Consider the following 20,296-nt stretch of genomic DNA (forward strand, 5'->3'; position numbering starts at 1 on the left):
GGGGGGGGGGGAGAACCAGTCCTAATGGATACGGGACTTCCCTCTTGCACGAAGAACATGAGTCATCGTGAAGCTTCGGTCAATCTGACCAATCAAACTGAATCAGCTGCTCCGCCGAGGAGCGTCGGGGGTCTTGGAGATATTGATATTCGTAAAGACAGCGGTTGAGTAAACGACGAGAAGAGGGTACGAAGATCAAAGCATATATGGTCCATATGTCGAGTGAATCTGACGTGGGAGGACGCGAGAATTGTATTACGAAGTGATTGAGCTATCGGATGAGCGAAACGTCGAGCGATGATGAAGAAACTGAAGATGGTCCATAGAGGGAGGGGAGACATTCTCAGCGAAAGGGTGCAGCATCCCAGCACACATGACACAGGCTACCATAGCAACGTCTCTCGCGCGTCTTATTCGTCAATTCCTATACATTTTTTTTATTGCTACGACTCATCTCTACACTTGCCGATTAATCTCGTTACAGAATCAAGAATCGATAGGGACGTTTAAAGATGGTGAAAAAACAAAATGTCCGATCGATCGGACAGATAAATCTGTGATTTACCCATTTTTCACGATGAGTCTGATAGATCTGTGGGAGATATAAAAAAAATTTTAAATAAATAGTCTTGTCCGAGCAAAAGCACTGGTCAAAGATTCCACAGGTGTTTGGCCGGTGGTAGCGATACCGCAGTGACATTAAGGTGCACGCACAATGAAAAACAGTTATTAAGAGCGAACACGTGCGTGGATACCTATTCGGGTGTACGTACGTAACGTCCGTGTAATTAATCGCGAGCGCGATTAACGATCGTCGATATTTATTTTGATCGGTTAAAAAACGATCTTGGCATGTATATAATTCAATTGTTTACCTAGTCTCACGTTAAAGTGCCAATCCTCGTGATTGGCCAATCAGCTCGTCGCTTCGCTTTGAGTTGAAAGATCAGAGACGAGTTCATCGCCACGCTGCTTCCAGCCGAGCAGTAATTATAGAGCCACGTGGAAAGTGCAGTGGGCCAGCAAGCGTGCCTTTAAAGTGCAGCCAATGAGTTCCCACGATAAATATTTATTCGGCTAATTTTAACCAAACGGATTCAGCCGCTAGAGGTATTTTTCGTACAAGGAAAGAGAAACCGGCCGCGGGTATTGTGCCCGTCCGTGTGGCATGAGCGGAATATTAATCAACAGAGCAAGTGGCTCCGTGGGTTACGATCGATCCAGTGTACACTCCTTCGATCGTTATTTAAAAGGAAGACAAAATTGTTTCATTTATTTATTTACCAAGAAATCATTTCGATCTACGAGCCAGATGCCTGTCGGTCCTGACTTCCGCTCGAGAGTGTAACGACACTGGTCAAGGTACAAAGAAACGACTCACTGCGCTCGGTCGTTGCCAAACAAAGAATATTGTTCTAATTCACCTTCCTTTTTCTACCATACATTCTCCTCTCCGTTATACCGAACTGGCAGCGGTGTTTTGGCGCTGTCGCTACGGCGGCCATTGTTGTTAGGTTGTTACGCACGGTTTGCTTGTTGCTCAACGCAAAGTCAGGAACGTCCGGGCGTGAACGTTTGTATAGAAATTGTCGTTACGTAAAGGAAAGTAATCTCTTCCAGGGCCTCTGGACGCAGCTGCGCCAGAAGCCTACGGCTGTTGTGTCTTCGCCCATTCCCATTGCGATTAAGGCCGCTGCACGGTGTGTGTATATATATTGCACGGAGGAGCCCGTCGGGTTTCGTTGCTTGTGATTTGAATTTCAGCGGGAAATACGACTCGTGTTATTCACTTGGTTCAATTCGCAGGATCGTTTGCTTGACTCAGCGAACGATCGAGTTTATCGTGATTTTCGAAAGAAAAACACGCTGATCTCGCAACAGCGTGAAATATTAAGAAAGGAGTTTTCGGTGAGCTTTAATATCCCCCGAGTCTGACTCTTTCGAAAGGTACACTCCTTCCCGAAAGTATTCAGGAGTCGCTTGACAGACGATCGTGTCCGTTAAACATTTTCGCCACGGGACAGTCAATGTAAACGATGGAATCATGGGTACTCGTAACCAGTGTTATCGAAACCTTCTATTTCGACTGACAGGGCTGTATTTCACAAGTGGATTCTCCGAGAGAGCGATTGGTATTCTGGTTAAGATTATTTTTCAATTTTAACCTCAGTCCTAGCGTATCGTAAACTTTACTTAAAGTTACTTGGCATCTTTTCTCTCTCAACCGCTACGTAGGACATGTTTTCCATCCTTTATATTCTTTAGTCTATGACAAGTTGGAAGCCGAGTTCAAGGCAGCGTCCATGTTGCAAAGCAAAAAAAATACGATCGTGTTGAATCATTAATGAGCGTACCTCGAGCCCTTTATTATTCCTAATAATCAAAGAGTCCCATTAAATAAATAAAAAATATCCAATAGACACTTCGCGTGGTAACGATAACGATGTACAAACAGTGTTAAACCTCTCGTTCACTTAACCACCGCACGCCGTAGGTATACCTATAACCCACGGACAATCCTCTAAAAGCAAACGTAAGAAAACAAGTAAAAGACGTTCCAAGTAATAAAAAAAAAAGTGCAAACGTGCCAACATAACAACGTAAGTAGAATAGACTTCGTAGAAAAAGCATCATCGGTGAATTTCAAAATAATAAAAATATGACCTGACCATAAAAATCCCTCTACGCAGCGGACAGAGCCTACAGAGGTCACTCGGTGAATAACAGAAAACAACATATGTAGGTAGTTGGGTTAAAGTAACGCGGCGGAAATAGAAGAAGAAGAGACAAAGATTCCGAAAGAAAATAGATAACGAGCGACGGTTGAAAATCTTTCTGCGTCGCAATCGCCATCTCTCGTGAGAATTGGACACTAATTGTCCTGGCTTTTTCTCTAAGACCTTCCCGTTCTATACACATATCGTTGCTTGCTACCCAAGCTGTATTTTCTCGATGCTTATCATACCCACTCCCCCATTAACATTATTTTCAATATTTGGTCACCGCCTACCCGACGACCATTGTTTGCTGCACGATCGTTTCCATCGGGCGACGTCGCGCCCTGAGACCCGTGTCTGTCCACCCCAGACACGCCTACTCGACCTATGCGTTCCACGAAGTACTTTTGCGATTTGAAGTTACCGCTTCGCTCAAGACGGTTAGAAGCTGCTGCTGCTTTATATATGCATTTTTATTATTGGATGCATATCGGCGTTTTTTTAGCTGTGTGCAGTCATTGACTTCGTGACTTCTGTGTGATAATAAAATAATGTTACTTCTATGAATATTTTCTGATCGGGTTTAACGATTTATTGACAGTAATAACGTCATTATTTATCAGTGATGTTGCAATTACGTAGATAGATTTTTTTTCATAATTCAATACTCAGATAAAGCATTGTGACGCGATGGATATGCGAATTTTTATTCATTGACGTATTTTCAATGTATCAATAATGCAAGTGATATCAAGTTACGAAATTATTGGTATCGTAATTATGTGTAATGTGTATTTACAACTCGTACGGTATGTCGCGAGTGCGATAATCATACGTTTTTCGGAATAGGCATAAAAAAATGCGTAATGTGATCGTACGATAAGAGAAATATACGTCACAGTAAAAACCGACGCGTATAACATAAAAACAGGACCCGTCGATTAATTAAATGCGATAATAAATTAACTATCACAGAATGAGGCTGGTACCAGTAGTTACGAGAACAATGAGAAATCATCGGTCAACGACAATGAAATATCAAAATGCACTAAATTTACGTGATGCCAAATTAATAAATTTCATTATTATTTTCAGAGGTCGAAAAGTCCATTTCAAAATTTTCCGCTCCTCGAGTACGAATTACTTCCGTTTGCCTAACCTGTCAATTACGAAAGCAAGGAACCGCGACCGTTACGGATCTCAAATACTACTGTCAGATTTTCCCGAGCCAAATAAATTTGTCCAAATAAATTATTGTGAAGCGATACGCGAAGTGCATCGGCAATATTTAAATCGCATTAAATATTTCAAAAGGAGTTCCTTTCCCGCCGAGTCAAGTAAACCGTAGCGGCGACTACGTGAGTCAAAGCGTCAGGGCATACCTATATACCAGTCTGCTGGAGGACGCGTCGCTGTTCGGCACAAAATGGCAAACGTCGATCGACCTAAGACTTTTCATTGTTGGTTTGGCCTTTAAGACCGTGAGTGACAGTTGAAGTTAACGGCGTGTTTCTATGCGTGTAACGGATGCGGCGGCAGACGCGGGCGACAGTCTTGAAATTTCACGAGAAGACAAGAGGGCCAGTGGGTCAGGTCCGGCGAGCGTTGGTACCCTTGGCCGACGGCCATCTTTCTTGGCCGCTTAAAAAAGCGTCTCCGCATCGAGCTGTCTAGACTGGATGGCGGTGGTCCTGACTATTCTAATTGATTTATTAGAACCAATGGATTCTTTGTTGATATCGACTCGGTGTCATTACGGGTTGTACGTCTTGGTAGAATTAACACTCCCGTCGCCGGTTTAACCTTATGGTGCACCCTTGTCGTTACAAAAGTTTTATACCGACGGCGTATGTTGAGGATCGAAAAAACTAAGCATGGAACTATATAGGTATAATAAGTTATTGGCAATGCAAACGAATTCGTATTATATCAAGAGACCGATTACCGAATGTCAATCAAGATAAGCGCATCGGTTGCATCTCGTGTTTTGCAGGGAATTCTGCACGACTGGGAAATCACACGCTTAGTCATGTAACTTCTTATTGTACTAGTCGTAGGACGCATCGAGCGTTGCACCTGAACGGGAAACCTTTCCAGGTCAGATCATTTGTTACTCGACCTGTTCGCAACTGTAAACGTGGACCGCAACACTGGTGCATGTGCAATTAGCACCGACCATTTCAGGCGGATATGCGCAGCGTGTGCAAATTGTCTGTACAAGGTAAGTACATAAGAAACTTGTTTCTATAGTCACTTGTTTCCCTTAATTTTCTCAAAAGGAAAAATCATTTTTTAATGGAACACAGTTCGTAATGCTCAATACAACTGATTGATAATTCTGAGTTTGAAAAAAAAAAATTTCTCTTTAGGCTAATTTAAAAAAAAATGGATTATCGAACGCTTTTAATCAATTTTCAAATTAACGAAAAGGTCGATATTCAATGTAACGACTCAATCGCTGGAAGACGTTGATGCCTCTTTGGGAATTCCTTGGGATTGGCATTTTCCGTTACATAACTATCAACCAGGCGTACGAGTCATGTAAATTTCAGGAAAGCATCGACGAAACGTGTTTACGAACGGAGTTTCCTCGATGCGGGTTCGAGACGCATAAATTGTTCGACCTTACGAGCTTAAGGTATTCCGAAGTGCACTGTTTCTTTTTTGACAAAAATTACACTCTTTTAATTCGATTTTAATCAGACTAATGTTTAACCGTACCGAGAGAATGTCAGTCGTTTTCTCAATAGCGAAATTCATTAAAACATTCTCTTTGTTATGGACAGATACGAGAACCTCTAATAATAGACCAATAATAATGCTTGAGATAAGTTTCGATGAAAAACTTCCTTCTTTTTTGGCAGTTAGTAATTTCTACGCTTCAACATTTAACTGAAGGTTTTTCATTCTGAATAGTGAATCATCATTTGGCAGATAAAAATAGTGGTGTGGCAGATATGAAAGATAATGTTGAACCATTCAAAAATTACTTTTGAATGAAGAAAAAAAAGTAATATGCTCATGACCATTTAGACGTATGCACGTGCACGCGAAATTTCATTGAAAACGAAGTTGCAGCTCCAATATCTCCTCTTGGGTTCGCAGTCAACATACATATGTATATAAGTCATCTCGAGTCTTCGCACGAGGCTTTCAAATGACATAAATCGCTAACCAGCCTGCATAATAACATTCACATGTGATTTACAGGGACATGACTTTACACGCAAGTAGCAATGATTATTTCCTCTTTGATTTCAGAATTTCGTAACATTTTACTAACAATAAGTAAAATTCCTACAGACTCCTTAAAGATTAACGAGCTCACTCTGTACGAGCCGATAATATTTATCAAAGCGTCAAACGTAAATTAATTCAGATAACCATTTTAATTTTCTTCTATACATACCTAGAATTTAAAAAATTGACAAAAGTAATTTCCTTATGGTAACGCAGGATAAAGATGTAAACGAAGTTGTAGGAACCGTGAAGAATGTTTACGTTATGGCAAAAAGCATTATCGAACGTGTCAATAATTAAATGGACCGAACATACACAGAAGTTCATAAGAAAATATTTGTCTTTGGTAAGAACAACGGTTGACAGGTATATTTTAAATCATTCAAGAATCCTGATTGCGACGGATATTGGATCGAGTGACAAAGCCAAAAACACAGTCAAAGCGTGAAAATCAAAATTAATGGAATGTAAAAGAAAGAGTATTAAACAATAAAAAATCTTTTATCCAGCTATTGTCAAAAATTTGAATTCAACAACGGATTCCAATGCAAGATGGAGGGGCATCATCCTTATCGTGTTAATCGCTGTCTTCTATTACAAATATATTCTTTAAAAAATAAATTCTACCAGAGTCAACAAACTAACGAATAACATTCTTATTACATGTGTACTCACCGTCAACAGAGATATTCCAGTCGTTGCACTAGCATTGAGTACACAAATCACGAATTCACAGAGGACACGGATAAAAAACTCCACGTGTAACAGGAGATTCGAATATAGCAATATCGACGTTTGCCAGGAACCAAGAGACGGACGCTTCGAGGAGTCAGAATTCCTCAGAGAATTCTGCTCCGAGTATCGTCTGCGAGCATCGACTTTTCAGTATTATATTTATCAACTGAGAAATGACGATGTGCCAAGTACTCATCCACGGTTCGGTATCCCAGTATCTCTTCTCTTTTCCCTGTTGCTTTCTTTCTGCCTATCTTATCCGACAAGCAAGAGAACGCGTGAGAAAGAAAGAGAAATAAATCAGGAGGCTCGGTCAGCTGCCTATAGCAGGTAAACTGCAGCTGAAGTGCACTCGAACCCGTGTGTATCTCGCGTGCTCTCGCTTCCACGTCTCTCTTAGTACTGCCGGTACCGGCCAGTACACTGCTGAGCACTTCTGAGCACGCTGAGCACTCCGAACACTACTGAGAGAGAAGCCTGAATTAACGGCGAGGCAAACGCGTCCGCCACTCCAATCCAACCGGCTGACTTGGTTCGCATCGGCGCTGCCACTGCCTCTTCCCGTCTCCGTCGCCATCGCCGTCCTGGCCCATTCCCCAGCTGGCACCAGCTAATATTCTTCCACAATGCCTACCAGCTTGTAGCCATTCGCCCACGAACCACCACGCGACTTGCATCGAACTTTCGGCCTTTCCAGACGCAAGGATTCAGGGCTCACGATTCACCAACCCGACTATGCTCCTGCGCATGCGCACTCACGAACTGGCAACGATGCCTGCAATCGACACTTTTGCTTCCCTTCTGTCCTATTCTTACTCTTTCTCTCTTCTTCTCTTTAACTTTTCATCTCTCTCTCTCTCTCTCTCTCTCTCTCTCTCTCTCTCTCTCTCTCTCTCTCTCTCTCTCTCTCTGCACCTCTGCACCATGCAAGCACTGCGATGCTTCTTCACCCTAAGGCGCAGACTTTTGATCGCCCTGTCTGCCGAATGCATGCCTGCCTGTCCCTACCTGAATAAATGCCCGTCTTGTCCGCTTAAACACCGGTTTTTCTTGCTTCAATCTTCGTAACAGGCTCCGCAATCATCTCTGCTCCACATGATTCCTCTTATCGATTAGAATTTCTAACTATGCATGTTTCTCCTTGGTTATAATGCATGGGAATAATGCGCCAATTTTTCAATGGCATGCATACTGTTACGTTCTTGGTAATTGAGGTGCTCAACTTTACCGTATACCGACCATCTATACTTTCCTTACTCGATTATCCCGTGAATTGGAAGCAATGCTTTTTTAATTAATGCCGATCAAGACTAAATTACACCGAAGACTGGATATTTACTGCGTCAACGGTTGCGCAATTTTTTCTCCGTTGTTTTCTAAAATCCTAAATTAGACCTTTTCAATTATTCTCACCTTGACCGTCATTAATTAAATGGTGTATGGGTATCACCAGATCCTGTCTATGACATTGGAAGGTAACCAGGGACGATTCATCTTTATATAATCATTTGTTCTGCCTAAAAATCATTTTTTTTAGTCATTACCCTCAGGTAGCTTACGCCAGTAATGATATCCTGATTATTATGAATTTTGTCATTGTTTACACCCTTTATCCTATATACACGCCATATAGTCATTAGTACATCCTCTTTTAGCAGACAATGAGTGTCAAAAAATAAAGTTGGCAAAAAATTGCATTGGAATTATCAATCACTGATTGGCAGTCAATGAGTAAGCCTAAAACTGTAAATGGCAACGGGTGAAATATTCTTATATCTAAAAATACAGTCATAATATAAATCACAAGTCTCAATGGTTGGTTAGCAAAATTATATTAATTTCCTATCAACCAAGACTTGCAGTTTTGAAAAATATTTTTCCAAAAAATTCGCTAATTTTCAAGGTTAGAATTAACACATTGAACAAGGCATAAATTGTTACGTCACCTAAGAGAAGGACATTGGAAGTAATTTACCTGCGAATGACTAGAGTGTTTTGTTCAGCTCATGTGGTTCCGTATGACCAGTAAAAAGGAATGGCTGCCTGTGGGCGTCACGGCGTCCAGCGTCGTTCAAGAAAAGATTTTGGCCATTTCTCTTGCTCGTTGCTTCCAGCAGGGCTGAACAAAGTACGATATGAATTATTTTTTTCAATGTCAAATGTAAACAATAATTTAATAAGACATCTACGCCATAAATATCTACTAACCTTTCTTTTTTAGACTTCATTTAGTATTCCTTGTATTTTACCCGTGTCTCTGATATATCAGCAATTTATATATGGATTTTATCATATCGTGTGGGTGATCCGGTTTGTTGTAGGTATTCTGTTAATTTCAATCCATCATTAAAAAAGCAAGCTCCTACATCTTGTAGCCAAAAATAGATAGACGATACTCGTGGCGCGACACACGTGGCTAAATGTTATTATTACCCTGCCGTGCTTTTCAAAATAATATTTGATAAAAAATATTCCTGGTATACCGTAAAATATACAAATATACCTTAAACAATAGAGTTCGTCTGTATGAAAAATGCCTTGAACAATGTCGAAAAATCGAATAGATATATCGATATTGAATCCACTGCGATGCGTCAGTATGTGAATTTAAAAAAAGAAATCCAAAATTGGACGTCATTAAATTGTTCGTAAGAATATAACAGGATTAAGAGCACCTAAAAGGTCGCTCGAAGACAAGTTATTATTATCAGTACGTTTGAGAGTTTCTGAAAAAAAAATAATATAAAATCGTTTATACTAAAATCATATTCCTGGAAAATTTGATGTTTTAAAACATTGACTCAGGTAAATCGCTTAATCGTTTCATGTCATTTTTTGTTCGTCTCATTAAGTCGAATATCGTCAGCCTCGTGAGAAGCAGAACCATCAAGGGAAACGAGATAGAAAATAGCCAAAGTGAATAGACACAAACCAAATTGTAAGGCAGAAAATAAAGAAAAAAGAAGAAAAAAATAGCACGTTTGAAAAATTTTATTTTCTATTCACCCCCCCGTCCCCCCCCACCCCAAGTCCGCTCATTTTCACCTTCCGTCTACCATGAATCGCGAGCCACGAAGGCGACATCTCACTTTCATACTCTTTGTTCCTGATCCGGTTTACTTGGCTGAGATAAGTGCACCTGCACCCACCGGATTCACTATTTTCTCCCTTAATATCAGCTGCTAGCATTTATCGATACAACAGACGCCATCCTTAAGTCGAACCTCGATTTCAGTCCGACTTAAAGCTCAGTTCACAGCGTTGAAAAATTATTCCTTGAGTATACGTCTATTCCTTGAAGTAAACCTTGAGAAGATGGCTACGGTACAGTAATTCCATATATTATTTCAATAGCTGTCGATACTCAGATCGATATATGTATATACAGTCATGGCATATCTAGATATACAAGTGAAGCTATCGCAAATGAGTTTCGACAAAGGATGATTTCCGACAAGCGAGCCTTATTTGAATCTTCAAGATTAATGTCGAATCTCTCAATAAGGTTGCCCAGGAATTGATGTAGCCATTAACAGTCTCTTCATAGATGGTTACGAACAAGTTACTAAATTCCACTTACTTGTAATTAACTCTTTTCCTTATTAGCATCATCAGCAGGATCACCTTCTTTGGTGAAAATCAATATCAGCCGATCCCTTTTTGTCTCGATATTTTTTTAACTCGCTCAAAAAATATCTCTGACAAGTCTGCATACTTGAGTATCTGACGTACTTCGTTAATTATACAATTAAATTGGTATACATTTTTTTAAACATATTTTTCATCGTAACTAATAAGTATTTTCTGATATTAATTTCAATAACAATCACTTTTTAAATTAACTAACCTCTTTTCTCCTTCCCATGGAGAAACTGTCTAATTCTAATTTGCCACCCTTAGCCGTTGCTTCAGTGGCGACATCTCTCTCGAGTCACAAGTAACGAAGGCTGTGTTTGCCTCGCCGATCTTTCCATGTCGAACATTAGCTTCAACTTCAATTTATAATTCATTAACGGAGCTCTCAGTGATTCAATTAAAAATTATTAAAGGGAGCTCAGACCAATAATACTATACCTATAGTTCACTTTGGCTTTACTACCCAATGAACCTAACCTGAAAACTTTGACGCTGTGCTACGCTCGAAGCCGTATTCCCATTTTAATGACATTACATTACAAAGGTTGGCAAGACGCAAAGGCTCTTCTCATATTTCGTTCATTACTGTTGGCGTCTGCTGACAGTTTCGCGACAGTTTGAAACTGAGTCTTGCGATCTAAATACTTGGACTTTCCAGCAATAATAAATACGCAGCACTGAGAATGAAGACGACGTCTGTCGCTTACGTGTATATTATATATAGATAGAGGTGAGTATTGATTTTTGTGTTTAAAAAATATCACACGACTATTTATACATACGATTGTTCACGTAAAATAGAATTGATCATGTATATCATTCGTCGTAATTAACAGTTAATATTTTAGTATAGATAAAAATGAGCGATGAAAAATAATACGACTTTCAAGTATGTCGCTTTGACAAATTATCGTGGCTGATATCAGCTTTTATATTGGGACTTAGTTTAATATTGTATGATCCTAAAATATTGTCTATGCTTAGAAGTAACTTTGTAAAAATTGATGACAGTACAAAAACACGCATGGAGGATTATCAAGGAAAATGGTAACGCAAGGTCAACAATATTAGACTTATGATTATGAAAAACTGGCTTGATGAAATTTTAATTAAAATTCGCGTATTCGGTATTTGGGTGGCAAGGGATATTCATTTTTATTATAGACAAATTAAACGAAACGTTACAAATTATTTGGGGGTGGCTTGAACGCTGCTTCTGATGGCTTCTGTTAGGCTTCTGTTAGGTTATCGCGTTAATTAAAATATACGAGTCTCCGTGGTCGCTTGAAATAATTTTTATTCCGAGTGAAAACATCGAGGTATTATTTCAGTCGGTCGTACATGGGGACTCGAATTATATTTAGAAACTATTTTTTTTTAATTGTACAAATATTTTAGTGCTGTATCGGTGGGATTGAGTCTGTTTTAATGAATACAGTACCAGTCAAAAGTATTGGTAGAGTTTCATACGTTTGATCAGTGGTGTACTGTGCCAATACTTCTGACCAGGACTGTACGTTGCTGTTGCTTTGATTTTCCAGAATTCAATTTGGCACGTGACTTTCAGGTGTCTTTGATGAAATATTTTTTTGAATCTAATTAATTTCGTTGAATTTTCAAAATTTTTCAATGAGAACATCATAGTTGAAGTAAATACTTATCAGACGCTATCGTCATCCATTTTTAATCGTATTATTCAAGCTTGCAACTTTACGCAGTTTTTGCAACCATATCCATAACACGTGCGAAGTCGACGAACTCCAACCAAATGATGTATTGCAAAAATAAAAAAAAAATAAATAAGATTTGCGATAAGCTGATAAGTAAAAAAAAAGTCCGTATTCAGATTTTAAAATTGATCCCTATTGCATGATATATACAGCTAATTGTCAAGACTGATTACTATAATTTACTATATTTTATATTATAATTACTGGTATCAATAATTCATCGTAGACTCGTAAGTAATTCCCCTGCTTGTTTACAGGGATTGATCTGCGTTGAAACCTGACAAGCAGATAATGAAGTTCGATGTAATCCTTAAGGAATGCGCTAATTACGTGCCACAGTGCTAAAGTAAGAATCGCTTATTGCAAAACTCGATTTCTGGATCTTAGCATAAATTAAAAAGAAACATTCACAGTCGGATATTCATTTCTCGTCATCTTTCAAGTGAAACAAGTAAAATCCTCATTGACAAGAATTTCGGTACGTATTGAAAGATTATAAGAATTTTTTAAGAGTTAAAAAATCACGTGTCAACCATAATACGTTACACGTAGTCACATGTTCACACTTGGCGTCACATGACAGCCATTTGCTAACTACGCTTTGTTAACAAGCGCCATTCAATATTTCCTCGTGACTCTGTTCCCAGTAAACGTCTGAAGTTCCCGTCGAGTCTTCAAAATTGAAAGAGAGGACAGCGACGCGTCGCGACGCCCATCAATGGACGTACTTCGCAAGCCAATTATCATCTGCCATAATGGATTTAAGAATGATCAAAAGTCTAATTTCAATTTGAAATTTCATTTTGTTAGCTCTTGTTTCTTTTTTTTCGAAAATTTCAATTGAATTACTATCATAATAATTTTTGGTTACTTTGAACGCTAATTCAATTTCACTTACCTTAAAAAATGTTTTTTTTAAATTTTCATATAAAAATTGCCTCAATACTTTCTCAATATTCTCGTCATTCTTCTTCATCATATATTACAATGTATTTTAATGGGGGTACGGATGGTAATATAATCAGGCCACGCATTTCGAGATAATTTTTAATCAGCATCACTTGCAGTTCTTCCTGCAGACTCTGCAAATTCGAACGAATTATTTCAAACGTATTATAACTAATCAGCAATGCTCGTGTCCTGTATTCAATTTGAATTGCGCGGTTAGTAGGAAAGTGTCACAGTTGCCAAAGTACTAATTTCTTGTAGATTTAATTTTTTAATTTTCTTCCTTAACTCAAAATTCTATCTTGCAAAGATACTGAAAATACTAGATTCAAATAAATGATGTATCGCTTAACTAGTATCGTATATAGAAGAAAACGGATGTAATGGCAAGCGGAAGTCCTTGCTATAGTCAAATGAATTGCGTCATAGGGTTCATTTAAAACAAAATTTTAGGTGGAACGACAGGTTTCCTATTGTATATTTTTTTTTTACTTTTGCGAATAAACAATATAGTGCCATTCTCAAAATATTTGCTGTACAATATATAATCGTTGAGCCAAATCGAAAAACCGAGATATATTCTTTAATTTTCATACTTCATATTATTTCAGAACCATTAATTAGATTTCTTTTGATAATCCTACCTCCTCAAGTGTACCATAAGAATGGATGTCCCATAATCCATATCGGAGCAATTGGTTATTCAATACAGAGAAAAATATTACCAGCGGAAGTAAAATAGGGAATTTAATCAATTTCGTATGCGTAGAATGTAAAGCCACCGTTTGCAATCGATGTAACGGCACAGTGATTTCCCATTTTGGTTTACGTAAGTCAGAACAGCACAAATGCGGGATGACGCAATTGAGCAGACGTGTATTTTTACTCTTCCGGCTCTAATCGAACGATTTTGTAGCCATTAATTTGGTTGAGCGTGACAAAGCGCCTTGTTCCTGTATTCCATTGTTCCTTGCGTTTGAATTTAACCGCCGTGCGTAGGAACGAATGAATACGGTTGACGCGGTTGACGACGGCCATGACACTTTCGATCCCAACGCCTTCTAGAGAAGCTATAAAGTATCATAGACGGTTAATTTTAATTAATGATACAAATTGCTCCTATTTATTTGAAGTGACACGCGTAATGTATAATATTCCTTTAATAAGAGTTTCCAGTGCTGTGCGATCGTTACTGATCATGACTAATGAAAAAATTGAAATCCCATAAGCGGAATGAATATCGGCCGACGAGTTACTGAAGGTTCTAGAAGGGACTAAGTATGTGCAGCGATTCAAGTATTACGCTACAAAGGGAGCGTGTAAGAAGAAATCGCAAGAGCAGAAAATACGATACGGCTGTAGACTCAGCAGACTGAATATATGGATCAGGTAGATGAAAGAGAGGTTAACATTACCCTTTTGAATTTCATGGTACAAGGATTCCTTTGTTGGAACATCATAAGGCTGATGGTCGCTGCCGAAAGGAGTCCCTGGTTCTTGTCGTACTAAGGTAAATATCCCAATTGCTGATTAGGTTAGAAAAGTCTGTCATTCTGACCGTGTAATTCCATAAGGTTAAACAAGGATGTACAGTAGGACAGCTGTAGAAATTGAAATAGGACCCCAGTTAGTATTTGGGTTATTCGCCCTACTGCGTGACAAGAAAAATTCTAATAGGATCCAGTGCCGCATGTTTATGCAAAAGTTCATGACAATAATGTAAATTTGTGAAAATTGAAAAGACGAAATCAATGACGACACATAAGAAGACAAATAATCTTAACGCGTACGCGACCACGGTGATCACCCGTGACAGAGTTTACTACATTTCTTTGAATGATTAAAGTAAGATGATGTATCGACTAAAAATTTTGAGTCACGAGGAATTGCCAGCAAGATAAAGGAATTATTAAACAAAGAAATGATCTTATTTAATCACACTAATTTAACATTTTATCATAATATACTTAGAATTATAAAAATTCTTATTGTTACATTCAGAGCAAAACATGTAAAACTTGCATGACAGCATGTTAACATAAGGATGTTTTGTTTCACGTAGGGGTACATTAGCATCTTACTTGAATTTCCTGTAAACACTCAAATTCATGACGAGGAAAGATTGTAAACGGTTTTTGGATAAAAAATAATATTCTTTTTGCTTAAAATCAAGGAGCGCTTATTACTTTTTTTATAAATATTTTTCTTGGCATCTCATCGAAAATATTTGACGTCGCAAATCTCACGCCTAACGTGTGACTGAGTGTCGGTTGAGGTATGCGAAAGTTTGAGAGATTAAAAAGGCAAACTGTTTCAAGCGCCACGTGCACGCACGCAAAAGGAACGAGCGGCAATGAGGAATCAGGGGAGCGCAGACTGATTGTGAATGTCAGTGAACGTGATCGGCATAAAGAATGTCAGTAGCGCAAATGTATATAGGAATCAGAATAAGTAACAGAAGTAGTGACACGATCCACGTATGAATTTATGTATATGGATCATCTTCATTCTTTCTATGTTAAACTTTGCATTACTCGATTTACCTTTGCCATTGTTATTTCATCGGTATCATCGGTTACGATTTACAATAATAATCGAGAACAGAAGGTAATACGATATTAAAAATTGTGCTTTGGTATTTTTTGCAAAAATCATCATTACTTACCGTAATATCATCTGTTCGTGCAAAGTAAATGGAAGTGAGGAAATATGATTTATTGCTTCGGAGAATTTCACCGTTTTTTTTACTCAGTGGTAGTTGAACATTTTTTTGGTGTAATATTTCCTAAAAGAGGAAACATCGAAATTAGGAGGTCTTTTGAATATCCCGAGGTAAAGTACATTCATCATTTTGAATAGATTATTGAACGAAAGATATTATTAACTGCTTAATTTGTATTCAAAAAGCGGCACGTGCTTCTTCGTATTGTCAGAAGTTCCTGTATGTATTAATGGATGGCTGATTTCTCTAACAGTTGTAACGACATTTACTGTGTATAAAACTAATATTTATTTTGCAGGTACGATTTAAATAGGAGCTAAGTGTTTTACTGAAATGGAGGAAGTAGATGTGTGCCCGTGTGTGTACACTAAATACAGTTGTACATATGTTTGCCAATTGATATTGAAAATATAATTAAAAAACGTCCAAGGAATAATGACGTTGAATATTTTCGATAATGATTCACGGCCGGAGAAACAAATCATGGAAGAAACAAATTGTTGAGGCCCAACGTGTGATAATGATAAATCTGCATGGGGGCTTCGGGTACCATCGGCGAACAATGCAAACTACGTCAGAAGATCCAAACAGATTCTAAATATATATCTACAAACGACTGCCGTTCCAAGAAATCAAAAAGGACTCAACTTAATGCGCAATATATAAAAAGAACAATGGATCTTCCATGAATAGAAAAAAAGGAGAAGAGAATTTCCAAAAACATGGAAAAAATAATTCCGCGTACGATCGCAGACATTGCTAACTCCTTTAAATTGACCTTATTCAAAGAGACATATAAAGAAAATTGATTTCTTTGATGCTCGCTGCCGTGCGAATTATTTTCGTCATGCAATGTTATTACTAAAAATAACCTTAAAAGAAAATGGCTTGCAAAAGTCACGCATAGGTGGAGATAATTTATGGTGCCTTATACTCATCCGTTTCACCTAAAGGTGTCCTTCGATAAAATCGATCAGAGTTCGTTGACTTTGCTAAACGCGCATTGCACGACTGATAGGCAGCCATTTGCCCGCGACACGCAGCGCAGGATGATGAAACTTTTTCTCTGGGCGTAGTTTCTGCCTTCCGCCGTATATATCGAGGTAAGATAATAGAGGAAGTGTTTGCGCAACTTAAAATAATGACAAAGTAATGTATCGTGTGGTCCTTTCTTTTTTTAGGAGATATTCCGTCCTTGCATCATTGTTTGGGAGACCTCCGACAGGAGAGACATGGATTTTGTCAGCTGAGTCTAAAGAGAGAAGAAAAAACTGGACTGACTAATTTGCTCGGCCAATTCTTTCATCCGACTACTGGAAATCATTTGAATTTCGAAACGAGTCAGCAGGATAACCCCGAGCGTTATCGTACGACACTCTGCTGAGTTAATGCAACACGGTCTTGCAGGGGAAAATACTGTGACCTTTGACATTCGGTGATCTTCGCGGGGGATCATCTGGACTATTGACACCATTGCAGTCGTATCATATGCATAATGGCATCATGTGCTCTGAGTTGTAAACACATTGGGTACTAGATTACCTGCAAATGTATTTTTTTCTCCTTTAGATGTTTCCTCGTTTCCAGTTATCATAACTTATTAAGGAATCAGTGGCTGAACGGGTGCTAAACGATAGCGAGACGATAATTTAATATTTTTTTAATTATACATTTCAGAAATTTTTCTCTTTTCTGGTTATTGTCACCCTCGAGGGGATCATGAGCTAGACAGTTGCTAATTATTGATTTCAGAATTTTTCCTCATTTCTGGTTATCATGACTCTCTAGGGTATCAGTGACTAGACGTTTACTGAAGCGCGGATAGTCAAATATATGTATAAGGAAATTTCCATTCTGACTGAAGTCAGTTTCCACAGTTATTTTTTGATATTGGACGATTTCGAAGAAGGCATAATTCATTAAGGTCACTAATCGCTTCTCATCACTTTATTATTTTTAGATCCACTCACAGATTGTCTTCTATTTTCTATTTTATTTTATAAACGTGTCGACCAAACTTCTTTATAATTCGATAATACACGTTCCTTCTATTTCATCATTTACATCCAGTCTCAATAATTTCCAACGTTCTATATATCATTTTCTCACTCCATTACCATTCATAAGCTGATACTGTCATCGTCTGTCATATCACAAGATTTATTTTACCTATAGAAGTCAGTGTACCAACCAAGTCACTTGCCTATGGCTATTCACCTATATGGCTACATTAGGTATATGGAAACATGCCACATTATATATATATTGTACACACTGAATATACATATGTCTGACAGAATAACTTGCATATACATATATATATATTTGCAACAATAAGGTCTCCATAATTTTTCATTCATCTCAAATGTTGACCTCGATTAATAAAAAAAAATGTAACCAGTCAACTTTCACCAGCCGGTTCAGTGTCATAAAACTACTTTTTTTTCTTGGTCGTAAAAGTCACCATTGCAGTTATTACGTATGATGGTACAAAAACATGGAAAATTAAAATAAAAAAAAATTCATTGTGAACTTGCGGCTATGCGGAACTCTTAATTTTGTGAGATTATATCATTAACGCTTGACCTCGAAAATCAGCTGGCTATCGTGATTAAATCGAAAATTAAAAAAAAGACACCTTCCGCATTTTCTCTAACAGTGTAGTTTCGTTAAAAAAAAACAGCCATCGAAATCAGTGAGTCACTTTATGCGTCAATCGTATCCTTCGTTGCCCAATAGAGATCAATACCGTTCAGGTATTTAAATTTTGATGATTAACAGCCGGTATGTATTTGAAACCTGTTACAGTTTAATTGGAAAACAATGACTTTCATCAAACATATGGTGCACCATTGCGACATTGGAATGTGTCGGATTACCAAATTAATGTTTTCCCAGAATAATTTTCTGGAAAGGACAAGGAACGAAGATTTTATTGAAATCACTGGAGAAATCATAGTTGGCCCATCAATAAGGTCAATATATTTTGAATTTACTTGAGGAATTTGCTAATTAAGAATAAATGCGTATTCTGTGTATATTTTTTAGGATGTGTAAATTCAGTTAAGTCATTAGTCTTGAAAATATCTAAGTATATTTTGATCTTGATGATGTCTTGTTGAATTGGCACGATGTTGAGCATGTTTTAGAATTATTAAAAAATAATCCCACGTTATCGACCATCTTTGATGCTGATAAGGTCACCGACACAATTTGTATATTATTTCTGTACGTGCTCCAATGACTATTAGTCTTGTTAATTGAATTTTTCTTTAATCGTTTTAGGTTCACTCATTTATATGCTGCTTAAAAATCTTCAACGTCACTATTTGAGTGGTTACCATGACATTCTAATCAATGATCCTGGACAGGAGGGAGAAGTTAAGAGTCACTGATAACAACCTTCTTTAATGGTCGGCGTGATAGATAACAGGCATTAACGAAACGAAATTAGACGAAACGAGGATCCCGTATGTGAAATTATATTAGAAGAAGCCATCGGCATCGTGACAGGAAGATTGCAATGTAAATTCTAGTCAGCCAACTTTGAATTACTTGAATCGTTGACAAACGTCGGAGAAGGATTTTACATTTAAAAATGTCTGTATTTATCTTTCTTTTTACTTTCATCGGAATTAACAAGATTATCTTCTAATTATGCTCTTTATGGTTATCGCAGAATCGTTTCCGCAAAGAATTGCGTGTCAGTTTCGACGTCAGAAGAAAAAGAACTATCGCCACTTTCATCTTGGAGCAGACTGAGAAGTACACGCCGAAGATTTAAACTGCTTATGCTATTGCACTTCCGAGTTATCTTTTTTAAATCAAGAAAATAATAGCAATAGCTATTATTCAATAGAGAAAGCATTCATTCAATAGAGAAAGATACCAGTTAAAGTAATTCTTGGAGTAATCGTGATTTTTGGTCTTTTGTGCTTTAATACTGTATTTATTTTAAATATATATATTTTTTAAGCAGCGACATAAATATCGAAATGAAATTAGTTACTGAACTGCTGGATAAGGAAACCGGAACTCTTACTGCCTCCAATATATAACCGTTGAAGCCGATTAGATTTCATGGTAGACATGAAATGAAACGAAGCTTGAAATAAACTAGATTGCGTGTAAAGTAAAGCTGCAATGAAAATGCATTATTTGATAGACTACAGGCCATTTATATTTTGCATGCGGAATAGTATTATCTTTGCCAAGTAATCCATTGAACGGAACGGATTTACAAATGATAAAGCTGTTTAACCAACTGTCAGATGTCAATTTTGCATTACGTATGTCCCACATGCATTTTCCGTGTTATCCTCAAAATTATTTCTTTGAAGATGCACACATTTGAACGTCACTGTCTACATTTTAAATGCCATTGAATCCTTAAGTCATTTTCAATTTTTCTTTTCGAAACGAAAAGCACACGTGAAATTGAAATGAAAGATTTCCTGTATATACACGCAAACTACACGTACCGTCCAAAAGTCGTCCTAAAGATGTTTAATGCGACGGAGTTTAACTTTTCAACGTCTTAAAAAAGACTTTAGAATTTTTATGCTGTC

The 20,296-nt window shown here is 37.8% G+C and overlaps 2 protein-coding genes and 1 long non-coding RNA gene across 24 annotated transcripts in view; 1 reads left to right on the forward strand and 2 right to left on the reverse strand.

Moving 5' to 3' along the window:
* The window catches only part of LOC107274291, a 27,366-nt gene extending 19,919 nt beyond the window's left edge, over positions 1 to 7,447 (reverse strand). For 3 of the 4 annotated variants that reach the window (XM_025091534.1, XM_025091532.1, XM_025091531.1), the window contains exon 1: positions 6,633 to 7,447. The gene's annotated coding sequence lies outside the window, so the exon portion shown is untranslated. The remainder of the gene's footprint in view (positions 1 to 6,632) is intronic. The other variant, XM_015753292.2, reaches the window with a different exon arrangement.
* Positions 4,125 to 20,252, forward strand: LOC107274292. 18 transcript variants are annotated; one of them, XR_003061761.1, is made up of 9 exons: positions 4,125 to 4,605; positions 4,711 to 4,748; positions 4,815 to 4,938; positions 12,316 to 12,536; positions 14,445 to 14,516; positions 16,027 to 16,831; positions 16,910 to 18,703; positions 19,014 to 19,328; positions 19,408 to 20,252. XR_003061761.1 is itself a non-coding variant. In XM_025091545.1 (5 exons), exons 1-4 carry the CDS (start codon positions 4,666 to 4,668, stop codon positions 19,036 to 19,038), a joined length of 399 nt encoding a protein of 132 aa, XP_024947313.1. In that variant the 5' UTR covers positions 4,125 to 4,665; the 3' UTR covers positions 19,039 to 19,328; positions 19,408 to 20,252. The 18 variants fall into 18 exon arrangements, 3 of the variants coding, with proteins under 3 accessions (XP_024947313.1, XP_024947315.1, XP_024947314.1); XR_003061760.1 differs by having other exon boundaries at positions 4,125 to 4,938; positions 16,910 to 17,962; positions 18,537 to 18,703; XR_003061762.1 differs by having other exon boundaries at positions 4,125 to 4,938; positions 16,910 to 17,258; positions 18,537 to 18,703.
* On the reverse strand, positions 7,620 to 9,668 carry LOC112495348. 2 transcript variants are annotated; one of them, XR_003061774.1, is made up of 3 exons: positions 8,901 to 9,666; positions 8,668 to 8,811; positions 7,620 to 8,435 (listed from the first exon to the last, which is right to left on the reverse strand). It is a non-coding gene; the product is annotated as an uncharacterized LOC112495348 (long non-coding RNA). The 2 variants fall into 2 exon arrangements; XR_003061773.1 differs by having other exon boundaries at positions 7,623 to 8,209; positions 8,299 to 8,811; positions 8,901 to 9,668.
* Positions 20,253 to 20,296: the final 44 nt, after the last annotated feature.

This window comes from Cephus cinctus, unplaced genomic scaffold, assembly GCF_000341935.2.
Source record: "Cephus cinctus unplaced genomic scaffold, Ccin1 Ccin1_scaffold2608, whole genome shotgun sequence".
Classification (NCBI taxonomy): domain Eukaryota; kingdom Metazoa; phylum Arthropoda; class Insecta; order Hymenoptera; family Cephidae; genus Cephus; species Cephus cinctus.